The sequence below is a fragment of the Podarcis gaigeae genome (genome assembly GCF_964106915.1).
Source record: "Podarcis gaigeae genome assembly, chromosome: 5".
In the NCBI taxonomy this organism is placed as follows: Eukaryota; Metazoa; Chordata; class Lepidosauria; order Squamata; family Lacertidae; genus Podarcis; species Podarcis gaigeae.
The window spans coordinates 5,182,864-5,200,144 of record NC_139681.1 but is presented as its reverse complement, the minus strand read 5'-3'; the positions used below and the strand labels follow the sequence as shown (position 1 = coordinate 5,200,144).

The following is a 17,281-nucleotide window of genomic DNA, read 5'->3' as shown; positions in this document are numbered from 1 at the left end:
AAGACCAACTAAGTCAGTTCTTGGTATGAGCTTTCGTGTGCATGCACACGAAAGCTCATACCAAGAACTGACTTAGTTGGTCTTTAAGGTGCTACTGGAAGGAATTTTTTTTTTTTGTTTTGACTATGGCAGACCAACACGGCTACCTATCTGTAACTGGAATTATTAACAAGTGCAATATAGACCAAATCAGTTCAAAACTAAATATAAAATCTGAAGTGACTTAAAATGTCTGCTGAGATAAGAACCTACCTGCTACTAACCTGCTTTAAAGAGTCTTGCATCTCTACTGGCAAATATCCAAACTCAGATTTTTGTGGACGTGAAGATGGAGAGCAATTCAAAACTGGGAAAAGTCTACCAAGAATGATTCTGTGCGCACCCTTATTTCTCATACAGCCAAACACTTGATTGACAGAATTAATTTGAGTCAGTGTTGGTCACTTGTTCTGTATTTTACATGTTTCATTGTATATTACCATGATACTTTTAATGAGTTGGTGGTTTATAAACACTTTTATAAATAAATAAATAAATAAATAAATAAATAAATAAATAAATAAATAAAATATATAAGGTGAGACAGTGATGGAACTGAGAGTCCATAAGGAGTGGTGCAAAGGGTTTTATGAAACAACCTGCTAAGAGGAAACACCTCAGAAACATATTCCAATGGAGTATTTCAGGAACCAAACAAGCCCAGATAAATTATTATGGCATTCTGACATATCTGCAAAGGGTCCGCAGTCAACAAGGCTGGGTCCTCTCTGTCACTTTCTACTAACCTGAGTTTGTCTGCTTCCACTCTTGCCTGCTACTTTTGCTTTAAAATGCATGGCCAATTATTAACTGCTAAATGCATGTTGACTGCACACACCAGACTATTGCTCTTCTCACATCTCTGGCTCAGAACCTATGACGTGTCCTTGGTTTTCAAAGCCTACCACCTGCGCCAGGAAGAAACGGATTGGTTCGACAAGCCCCGGGAGTCTCGTTTGGAGAACGGACATGGTTTTGACAGAAGACTACCAGACAAGCTAGCTCACTCGAGGCCACCAAGTCAGCATCAAGACCAAGTAAGGAGGCTATGTTTTTAAGCATTGATGTTTTTAAGAAGATTCATGAGTCATACCATCTCTCATAGCTTACAGTAGACAGGCCACTCAATTTGTCAAAATGAGGTTTAAGAAAATTCCACCCTTACTCTAGAATACCAGTGCTCATTGTAAAGACAAAGACAAATATTGTTATGTGCAGCCCCAATTCTTTGAAAATTGAGAACTGAACTTCGGGGTGCAGTATTTACTTGGGTACATTTTCCTTTGTCATGAACAAAGGACATACATGGGGAGATACAGTTTAACTGCATGGTATGTCCCTAAGCTCAGTGCTTCGTCACCACATTCCCTCGTCCGGTGAAAATGTTCATGAAACCTCACCCACACACCTTTTCGTTCAGTGCTACCTGGGATGGAAGTATTTTTAGGGGTTCCAATGAAGCAGCAATGTGAGCTTAGAAGCATGTGTTAGGACAGCCTTTTCAATACTCATAGGGGATCTGAGAATTGTTTCCAGCATCCTCTGGCACTGCAAGGGATTATGTTGATAGAATTATGTATCTTAGATCAGCTGTGATTCCACATTGCATCTCTTGGGGTTCAAGAGTTCACAGACTCATTAGGGATCCAGTCTGCTTTGCAGTTATGGACCAACTCCTGCGGGCTTTTCTCATATCTAAATAACACATTACCGTATTTTTCGTCCTATAGGGCGCACCGGCCCATAGGACGCACCTCTTTTTGGGGGGGAATGAATAAAAAAAATTATTTTCCCCCCCCCAGCCGCGGCTGCTGCCCCAAGCCTTGCGCACACCTGCCCGAAGCACGGGGCACCCTCCGGAGGGCTCCACGTGCTTCAGGCTGCAGGCTGCCGCCCCAAGCCTCGCGCGCACGGCGGGACCTCCCGCCAGGCGCGCAAGGCTTGCAGACACTCGGCCGAAGCACAGGGAGCGCTCTGGAGGGCTCCGCGTGCTTCGGCCGGCAGGCTGCTGCCCCAAGCCTCGCGCGCTCGGCAGTACCTCCCGCCGGGCGCACAAGGCTTGTGGACACTCGCCGGGGCTGCAGGCTGCTGCCAGCAAGCCTTGTGAGCCCGCAGGAACTCCCGCCAGGCTTGCAAGGCTTGCAGATAGCTTCCTGAAGCCTGGAGAGCGAGAGGGGTTGGTGCACACCGATGCTTCTCGCTCTCCAGGCTTCAGCGAAAGCCTGCATTCGCCCCATAGGACGCACACACATTTCCCCTTCATTTTTGGAGGGGAAAAAGTGCGTCCTATGGGGCGAAAAATACGGTACATAAATGCATCCTATGTGCGGTTTGTATGTCTTGCAATATAGGACCACTAACCATTACACAGGTTTATAATCATGAAGCATATGAGATACATTTTCAGATTACATTTGGCTGGAATGGAAAAACAAGGGCTGGGAATTAAAAAACAATCTGTTTTGAGCGCAGTGGTTTTTACACATTGTCATGACCTGTAGCTACAGCTACTGTGTAGTGGAAAGGTGTGACTCACAATTCCAGGTAAATTGTATTGTGCACTTGCAGTCTGTACCCTTCAGATGGGAGCCAATGAAATAAACCAGCTGGTCTAGGGTCAGTTAGGCAATTATCTCCCATGAAAGGGAGTAAAGAGTCTCAGTATTTGCCATAGCAACCTCATATCAAATTGATTCAAGAGACAGGAAAGTGGGCTGCAACCCTATACACATTCTGAATTTAATATAATATACGTTTGAGTAAACATAGATGGGATCCTACTTTTCATCATTTTAAGAATGACTGAGGATAGAATAAATAGGATAGAATTCTGTCCTGGACAAATATTTGTTATAGGAGTACAGAAGAGTACCCGCAATATAACACTGTGTGTGAGAGAGCAAGAGACAAAGACTCCTGGGAGCTGGAAAAATGCAATGTCCAAGAAACAAGTTTCAGTTTTAACTTGTAGAATTGTATTAACTTAGACTGCATGCAACCCAGTGAAGCAAGAAGCTTCTGTATGCAACTGATTTGGCCCAAAGGTGATCTGAGGAGACAACTTAAGTATATAGACTTTTGCTGCCACCTGAGAGGCAGATGGAATTTTTGACTGGGAATCTAAACCCCGTGTCTCACCTACAATATTCATCGTGGACTGCACTGCAGGGCTCGTCAACTACTCTCCCTAAGCAGAGCTCCCTGTCAGCAATAGGGAATAATAGTGTATCACACTGCAGGCGTCTTGTCTACTATTCTGTCAGCTTCAGGCCAAACCAATCCCAAACCTATAATAAGGGTTTCTCTTGACACTTCAAAACGTCATTGTAAACCACTAAGAGCTTGACTTCAGTAATCCGTGCTGAAGTTCTGTTTTAAGTTCTGTTATAAGCGGGTGGTCTGTGGTCTAAACCACTGAGTCTCTTGGGCTTGTTGATCAGAAGATCAGCAGTTCGAATCCCCGCAACAGGGTGGGCTCCTGTTGCTCTGTCCCAGCTCTTGCCAACCTAGCAGTTCAAAAGCACGCAAGTGAATAAATAGGTACCACTGTGGCGGGAAGGTAAATGGCATTTCCGTGTGCTCTGGTTTCCGTCATGATGTTTCGTTGCACCAGAAGCGGTTTGGTCATGTTGGCCACATGACGTGGAAAGCTGTCTGTGAACAAACACCAGCTCCCTCGGCCTGAAAGAGAGATGAGCCCTGCACCCCATAGTCATCTTTGACTGGACGTAACTGTCCAGGGGTCCTTTACCTTTATTTTACCTATAAGCAAGTCTGTTCTGGCCAAACCCCCTGCAGAGGACAATGCAGTATGAGAACAATGAATTGCATTTTCTTTGGAATTTGTATCAACTAGAATGATGTCATCTGCTTTGTTTATATCTCTGTGCCTCTTTCTCCATTTCCATCTGGGAGAAAAAATAGAGGATGAGACACTGAAGTGTAACTGCCCACTTTCCAGTCTCCTCCTTACCTCCTCTGTGCTTTTTTATTGGTCTCAGCTAACATTGGTGGAAAAATTAAAACCAGTTCGCATATAAAAGTGAACCTACGTAATCCAGACTTTCCAAAGTTGTAGCTCTGTGAGGGGTTTTGTTGGAAGCCTCCCAGAATGACTGGGGCAGCCCTGTCAGATGGACATGGTATAAGAAATATATTATTATTATTATTATTATTATTATTATTATTATTATTATTACTACTACTACTACTACTACTACTACACCACAGCCATCCTTTGAGCTTCCTATTTCCGAATATTTTGCAATGCAGTTATCCAGTTAAGTAATGTGAACAAAAACACATATACTGAGATAATGTGTGCATAGAAATGCATGTTAATAAAATAGCATTAAGAATGCATTATATTACAGAAAACTGCATTGCAAAAACAAGTATTAAGCTAAATCACATGCATAAATGTATACACGGGGAGGGGGAATTGCACTACAATGCTGGTGAATTTTCGTGACTTTTTAATTTTTTTTAAAAAAAGCATTGATATGGAAACGTGGAAAACTGAGGAACTGACAGGAACTGAAATGGACAGATTTGCCCTTTCCTACTCTCAGCGGGCTTCTCCTGCTCAGCTGTCAGCTGTTCAGCAGTGCTTTGAAGCCTCCAGGCTGTTGGGTCTCCTCTTCAATAACCACTTCCTTTGCCCCAATTGACTCCATGTTCTGTGGCTACTGAGCATGCTTGTGGCTGGATTGTGCCATTTAGCCTACACGGAACCAGCTCAGCCATTAGGTGGGGTGAAGCTGCCGCCACCACCGCCACCTCAGGTGGCACCAATTTTCAGTGAGATCTTGTGAAGTTTCACTGGAAATCTGTGGGATCTTGCCAGAAGTTGTTGCTGGTGCCACATCTCTGCCACCAAGAGAAGCAGTAGAGCAGGGCAGCATTTCCTGTTTCACCCCAAGCAGCGAAACAGGTTGCCAAGGGCCTGGGCCTGTATCGGAACTCACCCATGAGCTTTGCAGAGGGAAAGGTAGTTGAGAACATGGTATTATGCTTTTTTCTAGCAATATACAGTGGTGCCCCGCAAGACGAACGCCTCGCAAGACGAAAAACCCGCTAGACGAAAGGGTTTTCCGTTTTGGAGGCGCTTCGCAAAACGAATTTCCCTATGGGCTTGCTTCGCAAGAAGAAAGCCCATAGGGAAATCTCCGGGGACCTCTTTTAAATGCTAGCGGTGGGGAGCAAAGCCTTTCCCCCCCCCTCCGGCCTTCAGAAGAGGTCCAGGAAGGCCGGCGGGGGCCGAAAGGCTTTGCTCCCCACCGCCAGCATTTTAAAAGCAGTCCGGGATAGCAGGGAAGCGCTTCCCGCTATCCCGGATGGCTTTTGAAGGCAGGCGGCGGGGGGGGAGCAAAGACTTTCGCCCCCCACCGGCCTTCAGAAGAGGTCCAGGACCTCTTCTGAAGGCCAGTGGGGGGCGAAAGTCTTTGTCCCCCCTGCCTGCCTTCCCGGGGGCTTTTAAATCGCCCCGGGACAGCGGATAATTCCTCCACTGTCCCGGGGCGATTTTAAAATGCTGGTGGGCGGCAGCGAAGGCTTCGCGGGCAGCAGCACTGCCGTCCGCCAGCATTTTAAGATCACCCCAGACAGCGGAGAAGTCCTTCACTGTCCCGGGGTTTTTAAAATGCTGGTGGGCGGCAGCAAAGGCTTCGCTGCCGCCCACCAGCATTTTAAAATCGCCCTGGGAGCGGAGAAGTCTCCGCTGTCTGGGGTGATCTTAAAATGCTGGCGGGCGGCAGCGCTGCTGCCCGCCAGCATTTTAAAATCACCCCGGGAAGTCTCCGCTGTCCCAGGGGCTTTTAAAATGCTGGGGGACGGCAGCGAAGGTTTCGCTGCCGCCGGCCAGCATTTTAAGACCGCCCCGGGACAGCGGAGAAGTCTCCGCTGTCCCGGGAAGGCAGGCGGGGGGGGAGCAAAGACTTTCGCCCCCCACCGGCCTTCAGAAGAGGTCGGGGGACAGACTGTCCCCGGACCTGGTCTGAAGGAGGTTTCCATAGGAACGCATTAATTGATTTTTAATGCATTCCTATGGGAAACCGTGCTTCGCAAGACGAAAAACTCGCAAGACGAAGACTTGCGGAACGAATTAATTTCGTCTTGCGAGGCACCACTGTACTAGAAAATTATAAGATTGTTCACTTAAGAATTGCTTTCCATTTCATCCAAGCTTTCACACCTTTCTTCACATCAGCTTCCCAAGTATATGCTTTTTGCTTTTCTTTTTTGGTCATTCTCGCCTCAGTTCTCTACTATCCTCTATTACCATAGGATGGTGTAAATACAGTTCTCAGACTACAATAAATTAAAACACAGACCAATTCAAACCTGCAGGAAAAAAACACAAAATATAATTATCCTTCAGACTACCACAGGTAATGGGACGCAGGTGGCGCTGTGGGTTAAATCACAGAGCCTAGGACTTGCCGATCAGAAGGTCAGCAGTTCTAATCCCCACGACGGGGTGAGCTCCCGTTGCTCAGTCCCAGCTCCTGCCAACCTAGCAGTTTGAAAGCACGTCAAAGTGCAAGTAGATAAATAGGTACCGCTCCGGCGGGAAGGTAAACGGCGTTTCCGTGCGCTGCTCTGGTTCGCCAGAAGTGGCTTAGTCCTGCTGGCCACATGACCCGGAAGCTGGACGCCGGCTCCCTCAGCCAATAAAGCGAGATGAGCGCCACAACCCACGACTGGACCTAATGGTCAGGGGTCCCTTTACCTTTACCTTACCACAGGTAATGGGCTGCATATTTTTCAAAAAAACATACCCTTCATACATTGGAGACTAGCATGTCAAGGAGAAGGTTTTCAGACTAGCTTTCTTCCTGAGGTGCTATCCAGGTGCAGGGTTTTGTTTGCTTCGTTAGAAACACCGGAGAGCATTCAAAAAAGCAAATCATCACCTACAGTTTAAAGTGGTAAAGCCCTAGGCAACTCATATTGTTTGCTTTCCTTGAAAATGTAAATCAAGTCCATGACATTCCTGTTCTTTACAAGACTATTATTTGACTTAATTTGTATTCATGACTGCCGTCTGAGCCTTAAAATAATGATTCCCCACCCCCTTTAGTTCTTTAATGTACTAAGCATTAAAATCTCAAATCCAGTACGTGGCCCCATTTCTTTCGCTCTGTGCAAGCACATTATAAAGAAACAAATTTGCTAAAAACCATTTGGCCAACAGCACTCACCAGCCCGGATTTGCTTGGAGGTCACAATAAATATGCAGTTCAGCAGACATCAGAGCCACCAAAATGACAAGCAGGGGAGCTCTAGCCAAGAAGCAGCAAAGCTGGCTTCTTGCTTTCTCACATATTTTCCCCAGAAGCTGTTTAATCTAACAAATCCAACTTCTTTAATCTGAACGTAATCTGCAGTAAATTCAGAGGTGACCTGTAATTCATCTAACTTTAATTCCCAGCATTTCCTGCAGTGGGGCATCTGATCATTTCAGGGATGAGGGGACAGGATAGTGTAACTTACGTTAGGAGCTAAAGAAATGGGGCAGATGAACCAAAACTGCAGTTGCCTCAAACTTCCTGTACACTTGAATATAACCATTTCCTATGCTCTAATTCCCTACACATGGGACGCACAGAGCCTAGGACTTGCCGATCAGAAGGTCGGCGGTTCGAATCCCCGTGACGGGGTGAGCTCCCGTTGCTTGGATCCTGATCCTGCCAACCTAGCAATTTGAAAACACGCAGTGCAAGTAGATAAATAGGTACCGCTCTGGCGGGAAGGTAAACGACGTTTCTGTGTGCTGCTCTGGTTCTCCAGAAGTGGCTTAGTCCTGCTGGCCACATGACCCGGAAGCTGTACACTGGCTCCCTCGGCCAATAAAGCGAGATGAGCACCACAACCCCAGAGTCGGCCACGACTGAACCTAATGGTCAGGGGTCCCTTTACCTTAATTCCCTACACAGTACGGACAGAGCAGAGTTCTGCCAGGCCAAAATATGGGCTATAATCATCAGTTCCTGTCGGGACAACAGTCTTTTCAGAACAGTCCCAGGACCTATTATGCTCAGGCACATCTTGGGTGCTCCAGTCTGCAGTTTTTTAGCATTAGCCAGTCATGGTTTTACTGCTTTCCCTGGGAAAATGATAACTTATTTTTCATACTCCAGATATAGCTGGATGTGTGCATAGATGCATGCGTGCACACACATTCCACTGCGTTTTGTCCATACTAATGGAAATGCATAACAAAACCAAATGAACAATGGAGTAATGAAGCACTGAAGCTTGCTATTTTAGCATCTTGTTTATGCTTTTCTCATTAAGCCTACTGTACAGTTCCTGGTTGTTGTTTTTTAATGTACGCATTTCAGTGTGAATGAAAAATCACTTTTAACACCACCACCACCCTACAAAACACTGCTAAATGTTAGCAATCAGAAAGAAAACCGTGAAGATGTGTCCGAGTAGGAGGGTCAGCTGCCTGAAACACCATTGTTCACATCGAAACCACATCTACACCTGCGCATAGTAGACAGCTGCTCCATTCGTTTACTTTTGCGAGCTCTCCATACAGAAGAAGCACAGGGAAGATACATAACAATTGGATGGCAACTTCTTGTAGATGCTCCCTTAAAAATGAGTTTTAAAAATGTGTAGAAGCATCCCAACACACTCACACAGCAATCCACATCTAATGGGGTGGTTGTGCAGGAGACCAGTAGCTGAGTCATGAAGGAGCGAGCAACGATTTCTGCATCAGCCCTCTAGCCTTACTCAGGAATGTTGTTTCGTGACAGGCTGCATCCTGTTGGGAAGAACAGAGGCCACTGCATCAGATGCTTGTACCTGTCTATTTAAAAAAAGGATCAGTCTTGAGCGGAGGGCTGGACTGAGTCACCAGATCTGCTCCCATCTTACTTCAGCCAGAATGCCTTGGGTGCCCAGAATGCCTTGGGTGGCGGCTAACAGATTGAGGTTGAATCCTGACAAGACAGAAGTACTGTTTTTGGGGGACAGGAGGCGGGCAGGTGTGGAGGATTCCCTGGTCCTGAATGGGGTAACTGTGCCCCTGAAGGACCAGGTGCGCAGCCTGGGAGTCATTTTGGACTCACAGCTGTCCATGGAGGCACAGGTCAAATCTGTATCCAGGGCAGCTGTTTACCAGCTCCATCTGGTACGTAGGCTGAGACCCTATCTGCCTGCAGACTGTCTCGCCAGAGTGGTACATGCTCTGGTTATCTCCCGCTTGGACTACTGCAATGCGCTCTACGTGGGGCTACCTTTGAAGGTGACCCGGAAACTACAACTAATCCAGAATGCGGCAGCTAGACTGGTGACTGGGAGCGGCCGCCGAGACCATATAACACCGGTCTTGAAAGACCTACATTGGCTCCCAGTACGTTTCTGAGCACAATTCAAAGTGTTGGTGCTGACCTTTAAAGCCCTAAATGGCCTCGGTCCAGTATATCTGAAGGAGCGTCTCCTCCCCCATCGTTCTGCCCGGACACTGAGGTCCAGCGCCGAGGGCCTTCTGGCGGTTCCCTCACTGCGAGAGGCCAAGTTACAGGGAAACAGGCAGAGGGCCTTCTCGGTAGTGGCGCCCGCCCTGTGGAATGCCCTCCCATCAGATGTCAAAGCGATAAACAACTACCTGACATTCAGAAGACATCTGAAGGCAGCCCTGTTCAGGGAAGTTTTTAATATGTGACATTTTAGTGTATTTTTCATCTCTGTTGGAAGCCGCCCAGAGTGGCTGGGGAAACCCAGCCAGATGGGCGGGGTACAAATAATAAATTATTATTATTATTATTATTATTATTATTATTATTATTATGGGCTAGGGGAGATGGCAGTGGCTCCATGCATACAGCCTGTCACACCTCCTCAGGCAGTACCGAGAGGAATTGCCAGCACTCCCAGCTGCAGCATCTTTCAGCAATGTTGCTGCTGCTCCTAGTCCTCTCTGTGCTTCTGATGTGCCAATCTGAAGTTCAAGTTGCAGACTCTTGTTGTTGGCCCTTCTCCTGCACATCTGACCACAGCCTGACAACAGATTTAGCACACACAACTTTTCTCACCCACCCCTCTTATTTTCATGCCATGTATTGTTTTTCCCCGGTCATACTTTGGGAAGAAAAAAATTGAAGCACCTTAACTGGAAGCCCATTCATTTAGATCCTTCTCAGACGAAGGTGCATTCCCCAATGCATCTGCCTCTCGTATAAAAAATGAACAAGCTAATCTAGTTTTTCCTCAGGATTTTAACATTCAAACCCACTTGTCATGGAATCATAGAATAGTAGAGTTGAAAGGGACCCCAAGAATTCAACCCCCTTCAATGCAGGAATCTCTAGTAAGGCATGACACATGTAGAAATAGGACTCTGCGTGCTTGTCAGCAGAAGAGTTAACTGGTGGGGGTGACAGCTTCTAATGTTGGGTGACCACATGTGCAAAGTAGGGTGAGGAAGATGATCAAGGGTCTGGAAACCAAGCCTTATGAAGGATGCTTAAAGAGGAGACCGAGAGATTTGATAGCCATCTTCAAATATCTAAAGGGCTGCCACATGGAAGATGGTGCAAGTCTGCTTTATCCTAATCTGGGGGATAGGACTCAAATCAATGGCTTCTGCCTCAACATCAGGAAGAACTTTATGATGGTAAGAGGTGTTTGACAGTGAAATGGTCTCCCTCGGTCAATGGTGGACTCTTCTTCCTTGGAGGTTTTTAGGCAGAGGTTGGATGGCCATCTGCCATGGATGCCTTACTAGAGATTCCTGCATTGAAGGGGGTTGAATTCTTGGGGTCCCTTTCAACCAGAGATGGAATGCCAGGAGATTGGGAGAGAGGTTAGGCTATATGCCTGTCCCCGCTTCTAATTCTTGGAATAGCCAGGCTAGCTTCATGGTGAGGTGACAGCCTAGGTCATGGGTAGGCAAACTAAGGCCCGGGGGCTGGATCCGGCCCAATTGCCTTCCAAATTTGACCCATGGATAGTCCGGGAATCAGTGTGTTTTTACATGAGTAGAATGTGTCCTTTTATTTAAAATGCATCTCTGGGCTATTTGTGGGGCATAGGAATCCGTTCATTTTCTCTCTCTTCAAAATATAGTCTGCCCCCCCCAAGGTCTGAGGGACAGTGGACCGGCCCCCTGCTGAAAAAGTTTGCTGACCTCTGGCCTAGGTGATGAGCCACTGAGGGGAACAAAGGAAGGGGCTCTGTGGGAGAAGACAAATGTGTGCAATCCGTTTCCTCAACTTGCAGGTACTTAAAAGGACAGAGGCAGAGTGGAGAGCAGAGAGTGGAGTGATGTGAGCTAGAAGCAAAGCAGCAAGCTGGGCAGTGAGAGTCAGAGCAGTTAGATTTCTGTTGGAATCCAAGGCAGCAGCTGTAGGTTGAGCAAGGCCCTGCTATGAATCCCTCCCATAGATCATAAGGCACCACATTCTCTGCTGTCCTTCATTCAGAAGGAAACACGAACCCTGGATAAGTGCCTGGAACCCATGGAATCTCAGACCTCTTGGAGATTGGGGAGGAGTGCAACTCCCCTCTCAGTTCTTCCCGTGGAAACAGCTGGAGGTGGAGCGTACTGTACAAAGGAAAGAATCGCAGCTACTACGCAACACACCTTTGTCCAGGCCCACCTCTAGCACGTGCTCCTAATGGGATGCTTCCCTCGGGCTGAAAAAGGTTCCTCACCCCACTTTACAGGGACAAGAGCCTCAGCCCAGATATAACCATTCATAGTTCTCTGAGCCATATATTGTCCTCTCAGTCTGCACTCTACATGGGCAGAGAAACACATAGCTGCATGACAGAAGGAAATTCAGCCTGTGCTGCTGTCACATGCAGATGGAAAGCAGTTAATGATGCAGAAGCCCTTTTATAAAAGCTGGCAACCCAGCTGTCTTAAAACCATCCAGTCCTGCCTCCCTTTTATAGCAGGGGTGGTCCGCCAGATTTTGTTGGACTACACCATGCCTGACCACTGGCCATGCTGGTTGAGGTGGATGGAGATTGGAGTCCAACAGCGTCTTGAGCATAGCTCAGATTTTGTAGCCTCGTTTTCTTTGTGGAGACATGGGAGTGCTCCAGCAAGACTTCCGTATGCCTTAAAACATTGGGGGGGGCAACCCCTAAAACAAGTTAATGCACATGCCATTCTCAGAGGGAAACTGGGGGTTGCATAGTCTCTCTTTGTTTTGTCTTGTTATTTGCAGTGCTACATATTTGTGTGTTACATTTTCCTATATACTGTTTCTGGGCAGAGGAATAACTTTCGCTGTTTGAAATGTAACACAGAAAGCCAACATCTCTTCTCCATCTCCACCCTCACCCCTCTCCTTAGAAGCATGCTGCTGTATAGATTGACTTCATAATGCCAACAGCAGTTTAAGCACAGTTTCCTACAAGCAATTAAAAAAAAATGATATTACTGATCTCTGGGTACCAGTAAACTCTAAAGTCTATGTTTATAAGGCTGTTTATCACAAGGATTTATACTGATTGTAAAATACTGCAGGTGGAAGTAATAAAAATATAATAGACCGAGGCAGCAATCCTTACTTGGGAGAAAGACCCAGTGAGCTTACTTCTGAGTAGACATACATATTATTGCACTGTAAGGCAAGTGCTTATTCTTTCTTCGGCTGTGCATTCTCCAAAAAAGACATGTCAGTGCACAAGTATATATGTTCTAGCCCTCTGTTTTAAAATGGGATGACCGTGTCAAAATAAATGAGGCTATAAATTACAATTTATAGGTCGTATATATATAATTTATAACAAAACCACATCCAGTTCAATTCATATGTTACAACATGCTTAAAAGACCCCTCAACATTGATTCCCTTGTATGATGCAAAGACCAAAAAAGAATAAAAAGTGCCCAGTTTTTCTGAAATATTTCTAAAGTTAATTCTCTCATCTCATAATTGCTTATATCCATGTACCATTAAGTCCCAAATGTTCCTCTTCCACTGCTCTATGGAATGTATTCTATCTATTTTCCATGCCCTCAAAATGTAAACCAGGCTCAGAGCAATGCAACGAATAACCAAAATCTGTCCATTGCTCTGAGCCTGGTGCCTTATGTATTCCAAGAGCATTATTACCTTATTGAATTGGAATATTTTCTTACAGCTCCTCCAGGAAATATGTTTATTGAGCATTCCTTGAGGTTTGATTGCACGGTGCTTATGTGGAGGTTAGGCTATGGTTTTTTGTGAAGCAGCTATGCAACAATGAGCATTGATCCTAATTTGCTTGTGGGGTGTTTATAACTCTTCTGGTTACTCATTAGTTCACATAATCTTCTGTGCATTTTCCCCTCACTTTCATCACCAAATCCCAAAGTGGATTTGTTAGGCTAGGGCAACAAAGCATTTAATTCAGTTTAACTGAGCAACCTAAACTTCTGGTATGCACTTGAATCCTCCTGCAAAATAGAGACAGTCTGGAGCACCCTTAACTGCCCCCTCCCAATAATTAAAATAATCCCAGTGTGTGATAAAGTACCACTGGCTTTCTTGCATCTCCAGCAAATATCTGTTAGCTGATCTATCTTGTGTATGACACCATTTATATATTACTTTATTCAATCTCTGTTTGAGGCTCATTGCCATATATAGAGCCTTATCTCACCCAAAATCTCCACATTAAATTATTTCTTCCAGTTCTGTGTAGTCCTCCATCCCTCTTTTGTACACTTTGCAAAGCAAACTTCTTTGTCTTCTTTTTTTCCAGGCAGCAAAAGGTTTCCAAATGCTGTTAAATCTCTGCTGCTTATAAATGCTCTCCTCATAACAGGCTGTATATAAAAATCTGTAATTGAATTGCTATAGCTGAATGTACTCAGCTGCTCAGTTTGTGAGAGAGGGTAGATTGCTTTGCTTTGAATTCCCCCTTTTTAATATAGGGTGTAAGCAGAAACAAAATTTAAAAAATCCTTCCAGTAGCACCTCAGAGACCAACCAAGTTTGTTATTGGTATCAGCTTTTGTGTGCATGCACACTTCTTTCGATATGCACACGAAAGCTCATACCAATAACAAACTTAGTTGGTCTCTAAGGTGCTACTGGAAGGATTTTTTAAATTTTGTTTCGACTACGGCAGACCAACATGGCTACCTACCGGTAGGTGTAAACAGAGATTGTAATAGTAAAACTCTTCCCATTCATGTAAGTGTGAGGCAGCATTTGAGACCCTCTTTTCCTGAGATGGTCAATGGGAAGAGGTTTAGCAAACCCATGTGCCACAATACCGTCATTCCTTAGATCAACAGTGGATACTCGGGGACAAGATGGCACAAACTACAAAGTTCCTAAACTAGTTTATAGATTTTAAAGTATAACAGAAAGGGTGAAAGCGAGGTTGTGTAATTCACCACTCTAAATGGGTCCATTCTAACACAGATTTTCTCCTCTTCTGCTTTTTGTTTGTTTGTAGTGTATATTAGTACAAGCATTTGCTTGCAATGTTTACTTAGACCCTTAAACTCCTCTCAAAAATCGTAGCACAAGGGCTGTTAAATAGCAGAAACTTTTAGTACATGTTTCTATAGATTGTTTTCAACCATTAAGATGCTAGCTATCAAGTTTGGCAATGGTCTCTCATAACATACATCAAATTTTAAAACAGTGCAGGGTAGTCGCCATGCTGTTTAAACTCCAGTGGTGCCTCTTACTCTTTAGTAGTCCAATTGAAACCCTTCAGATTGCAAGTGATGTAACTTGATTTGAATATGATTCCCATCACTTCGGGAAATATGTTTGCCATTTGCAGTTTTGTCTGTCAGCGCAGGTTGATGATGAAAGAGGGCACAGTACTGAACTTCTCCTTCTCTGTGGCTCCTATTGCAGGCACAGGAGCCATCTTTCAATTTAGGACTTAACAGCCCTTTCAATGTAACTGCTTACAGCTATTATTCCTCTACTAAAGAAGAACAGGGTTACTTTGTCTAAACTTAACAATTGAGCCTATTAGATAAGTCACCATCCATCTCTGCTGCTGGTTTGCCTTGTGCCTTTGAGGGTTTCTTTTTTTATTTAATTTTTATTTATAAGTTTTCAGTTATACACTCATATCATTTCCCATTCTTATACAGTAGTTCTTTTGAACTTCGCACCCAGCATTCCATGACAGTTCTTTGCACATCTTAATTAACTGCATATACAATAATACCTTAATGTTATTTTCCACCTTCCCATAAACTTTTTAATGTCAACTGCTGGTCAAAAGGCAACCCCTACCTGGGATTTATATTTAAAATCTTCTTTTTTTCTTCTTTTTTTTGGTAAATATTCCCCTAAATACAGTGGTACCTCAGGTTACATATGCTTCAGGTTACATACACTTCAGGACACACACTCCACTGATCCAGAAATAGTGCTTCAGGATAAGAACAGAAATCGGGCTCCGGCGGCGCGGCGGCAGCAGGAGGCCCCATTAGCTAAAGTGGTGCTTCAGGTTAAGAACAGTTTCAGGTTAAGTACGGACCTCTGGAACGAATTAAGTACTTAACCCAAGGTACCACTGTACTCCCTTGAGTTCTATTTCTATTGTGATTTTTCATGTGCTTCATTATTAAATCACTCCAGATGTGTAAACACAAATAGCAGAGATACTGGGGCATTTTTTGGCTTGGATGAAATGAACCTTGTGTGGGCAATTTATACCCCAAAGCTTGAATGTGGCAGCAAAAAATCCCCTGAGCCACATACCCACCTGCTTATTCACTAAAGGCAAGATGTATCTAAGGGTGGCTGGAGTCATATTGGATGAAGCAATCCTTCAGATACCATGGCCCTAGCCGCTTAGGCCAGGGGTCAGCAAACTTTTTCAGCAGGGAGCCGGTCCACTGTCCCTCAGACCTTGTGGGGGGCTGTACTATATTGGGGGGGTGAACAAATTCCTATGCCGCACAAATAACCCAGAGATGCATTTTTAATGAAAGCACACATTCTGCTCATGGCAAAACACCAGGCAGGCCCCACAAATAACCCAGAGATGCATTTTAAATAAAAGGACGCATTCTACTCATGTAAAAACACACTGATTCCCAGACTGTCCGTGGGCCGGATTGAGAAGGCGATTGGGCTGGATCTGGCCCTCAAGCCTTAGCTTGCCTATCCATGGCTTAGGGCTTTAAAGGTCAACATCAGAATTTTAGTCAAGTCCCGAAGCAAACAGGGAAGCAGTGATACTGACATGGGAGAACTGTTACACTTATATAGGAACAGAGCCCTTCACAGAAGTCAGGATCTCAGTTTGGGGTGATTAGAAAAATCATCATGAGGTGGCAGAATATGGTTGGTTAGAATTGACCTTGGTTGACTCAGCTATGCAAGTGAACGGAAAAGAGCAGCCTGGCTTGTGGCGCTTGGTGCCTTACTGGTCCATGACATCTCTGTTGCTAACCTTCTCCTCATGGGAGTGCCCTGGTTCCACATTCCTGCATGTCATGGAGGAACCAATCTCAGGAACTAAAATCAGGATATCTTGCTGTGCGGTGAGAGAGAGGGAGAGGTTCCCAAAATAGCACGTTTACTAGATTTTTGTTTTACTGATAAGTCATTGTGAAACAAGCATGTTCTGTCTTTAATCAGCCTGCACACTTTATATTCCATAGATTATTGGGAAGCCTATTCAATACATCTTTCCCCATGCAAGGCTGAAATTGCCGAGGGACCCAAAGGACCACTCTGTTTCAGGTAAAGCAAGCAAGAACATCTGGCCTCACAAGAATATGGATTATATGGCATGCAAATGAAGTATGAGGTGACTGTGCATCGTATAGTAAGCAGTTGTTCATCTTGGATAAGTGGCAACACTCAATGAGAACAGAACATGATACATGTTAGATACAGTGTTAGAAACTGAGATATGAAAGCTAGGAGCTAAATGGCATCCTAAACCTAGGTTATGGGTGCAACAACAGAATGTCTAGGTGCGCTTTCTTTATAACAAGAATACAAAGCTGAAAATGAATGAACTGCAGATAAAATATTATGTTCATTTTTCACATGGTCTAATTCTTCCCCTGCCAACCACCCTAATATTCTTAAAAGGGTCTCTTCTTAGTCTTCAGAGAGTAGCTGGAAGGGGGGGCAAAAAAAAAGGTCCTCCTTTCCTCCACTCTGTGGTTTTTTAATCTGAAATCTTAGGCGCAGTACTGTGCCCAGAGCTCAGAAACTGCTTGCCCTAATAAAATCCCCTGTCGCAAAATGCACCTAGAACAAGTGGAGTTTTGAGCACTGGTTAGGTGCAA

The 17,281-nt window shown here is 45.0% G+C and overlaps 1 protein-coding gene across 6 annotated transcripts in view; it reads left to right on the top strand.

Annotated features, from left to right (window-relative positions):
- The window catches only part of PCLO (piccolo presynaptic cytomatrix protein), a gene marked incomplete at its 5' end in the record, with an annotated part of 241,011 nt that overhangs the window by 151,201 nt on the left and 72,529 nt on the right, over positions 1-17,281 (top strand). For 5 of the 6 annotated variants that reach the window (XR_014564187.1, XM_083738705.1, XM_083738703.1 and 2 more), the window contains 2 exons: positions 940-1,076; positions 16,643-16,724. Coding sequence is in view for 5 of the 6 variants with exons in the window: in XM_083738705.1 (XP_083594831.1) it covers positions 940-1,076; positions 16,643-16,724 (219 nt within the window). Of the gene's footprint in view, positions 1-910; positions 1,077-16,642; positions 16,729-17,281 lie in introns of those variants that run through there. The other variant, XM_083738704.1, reaches the window with a different exon arrangement.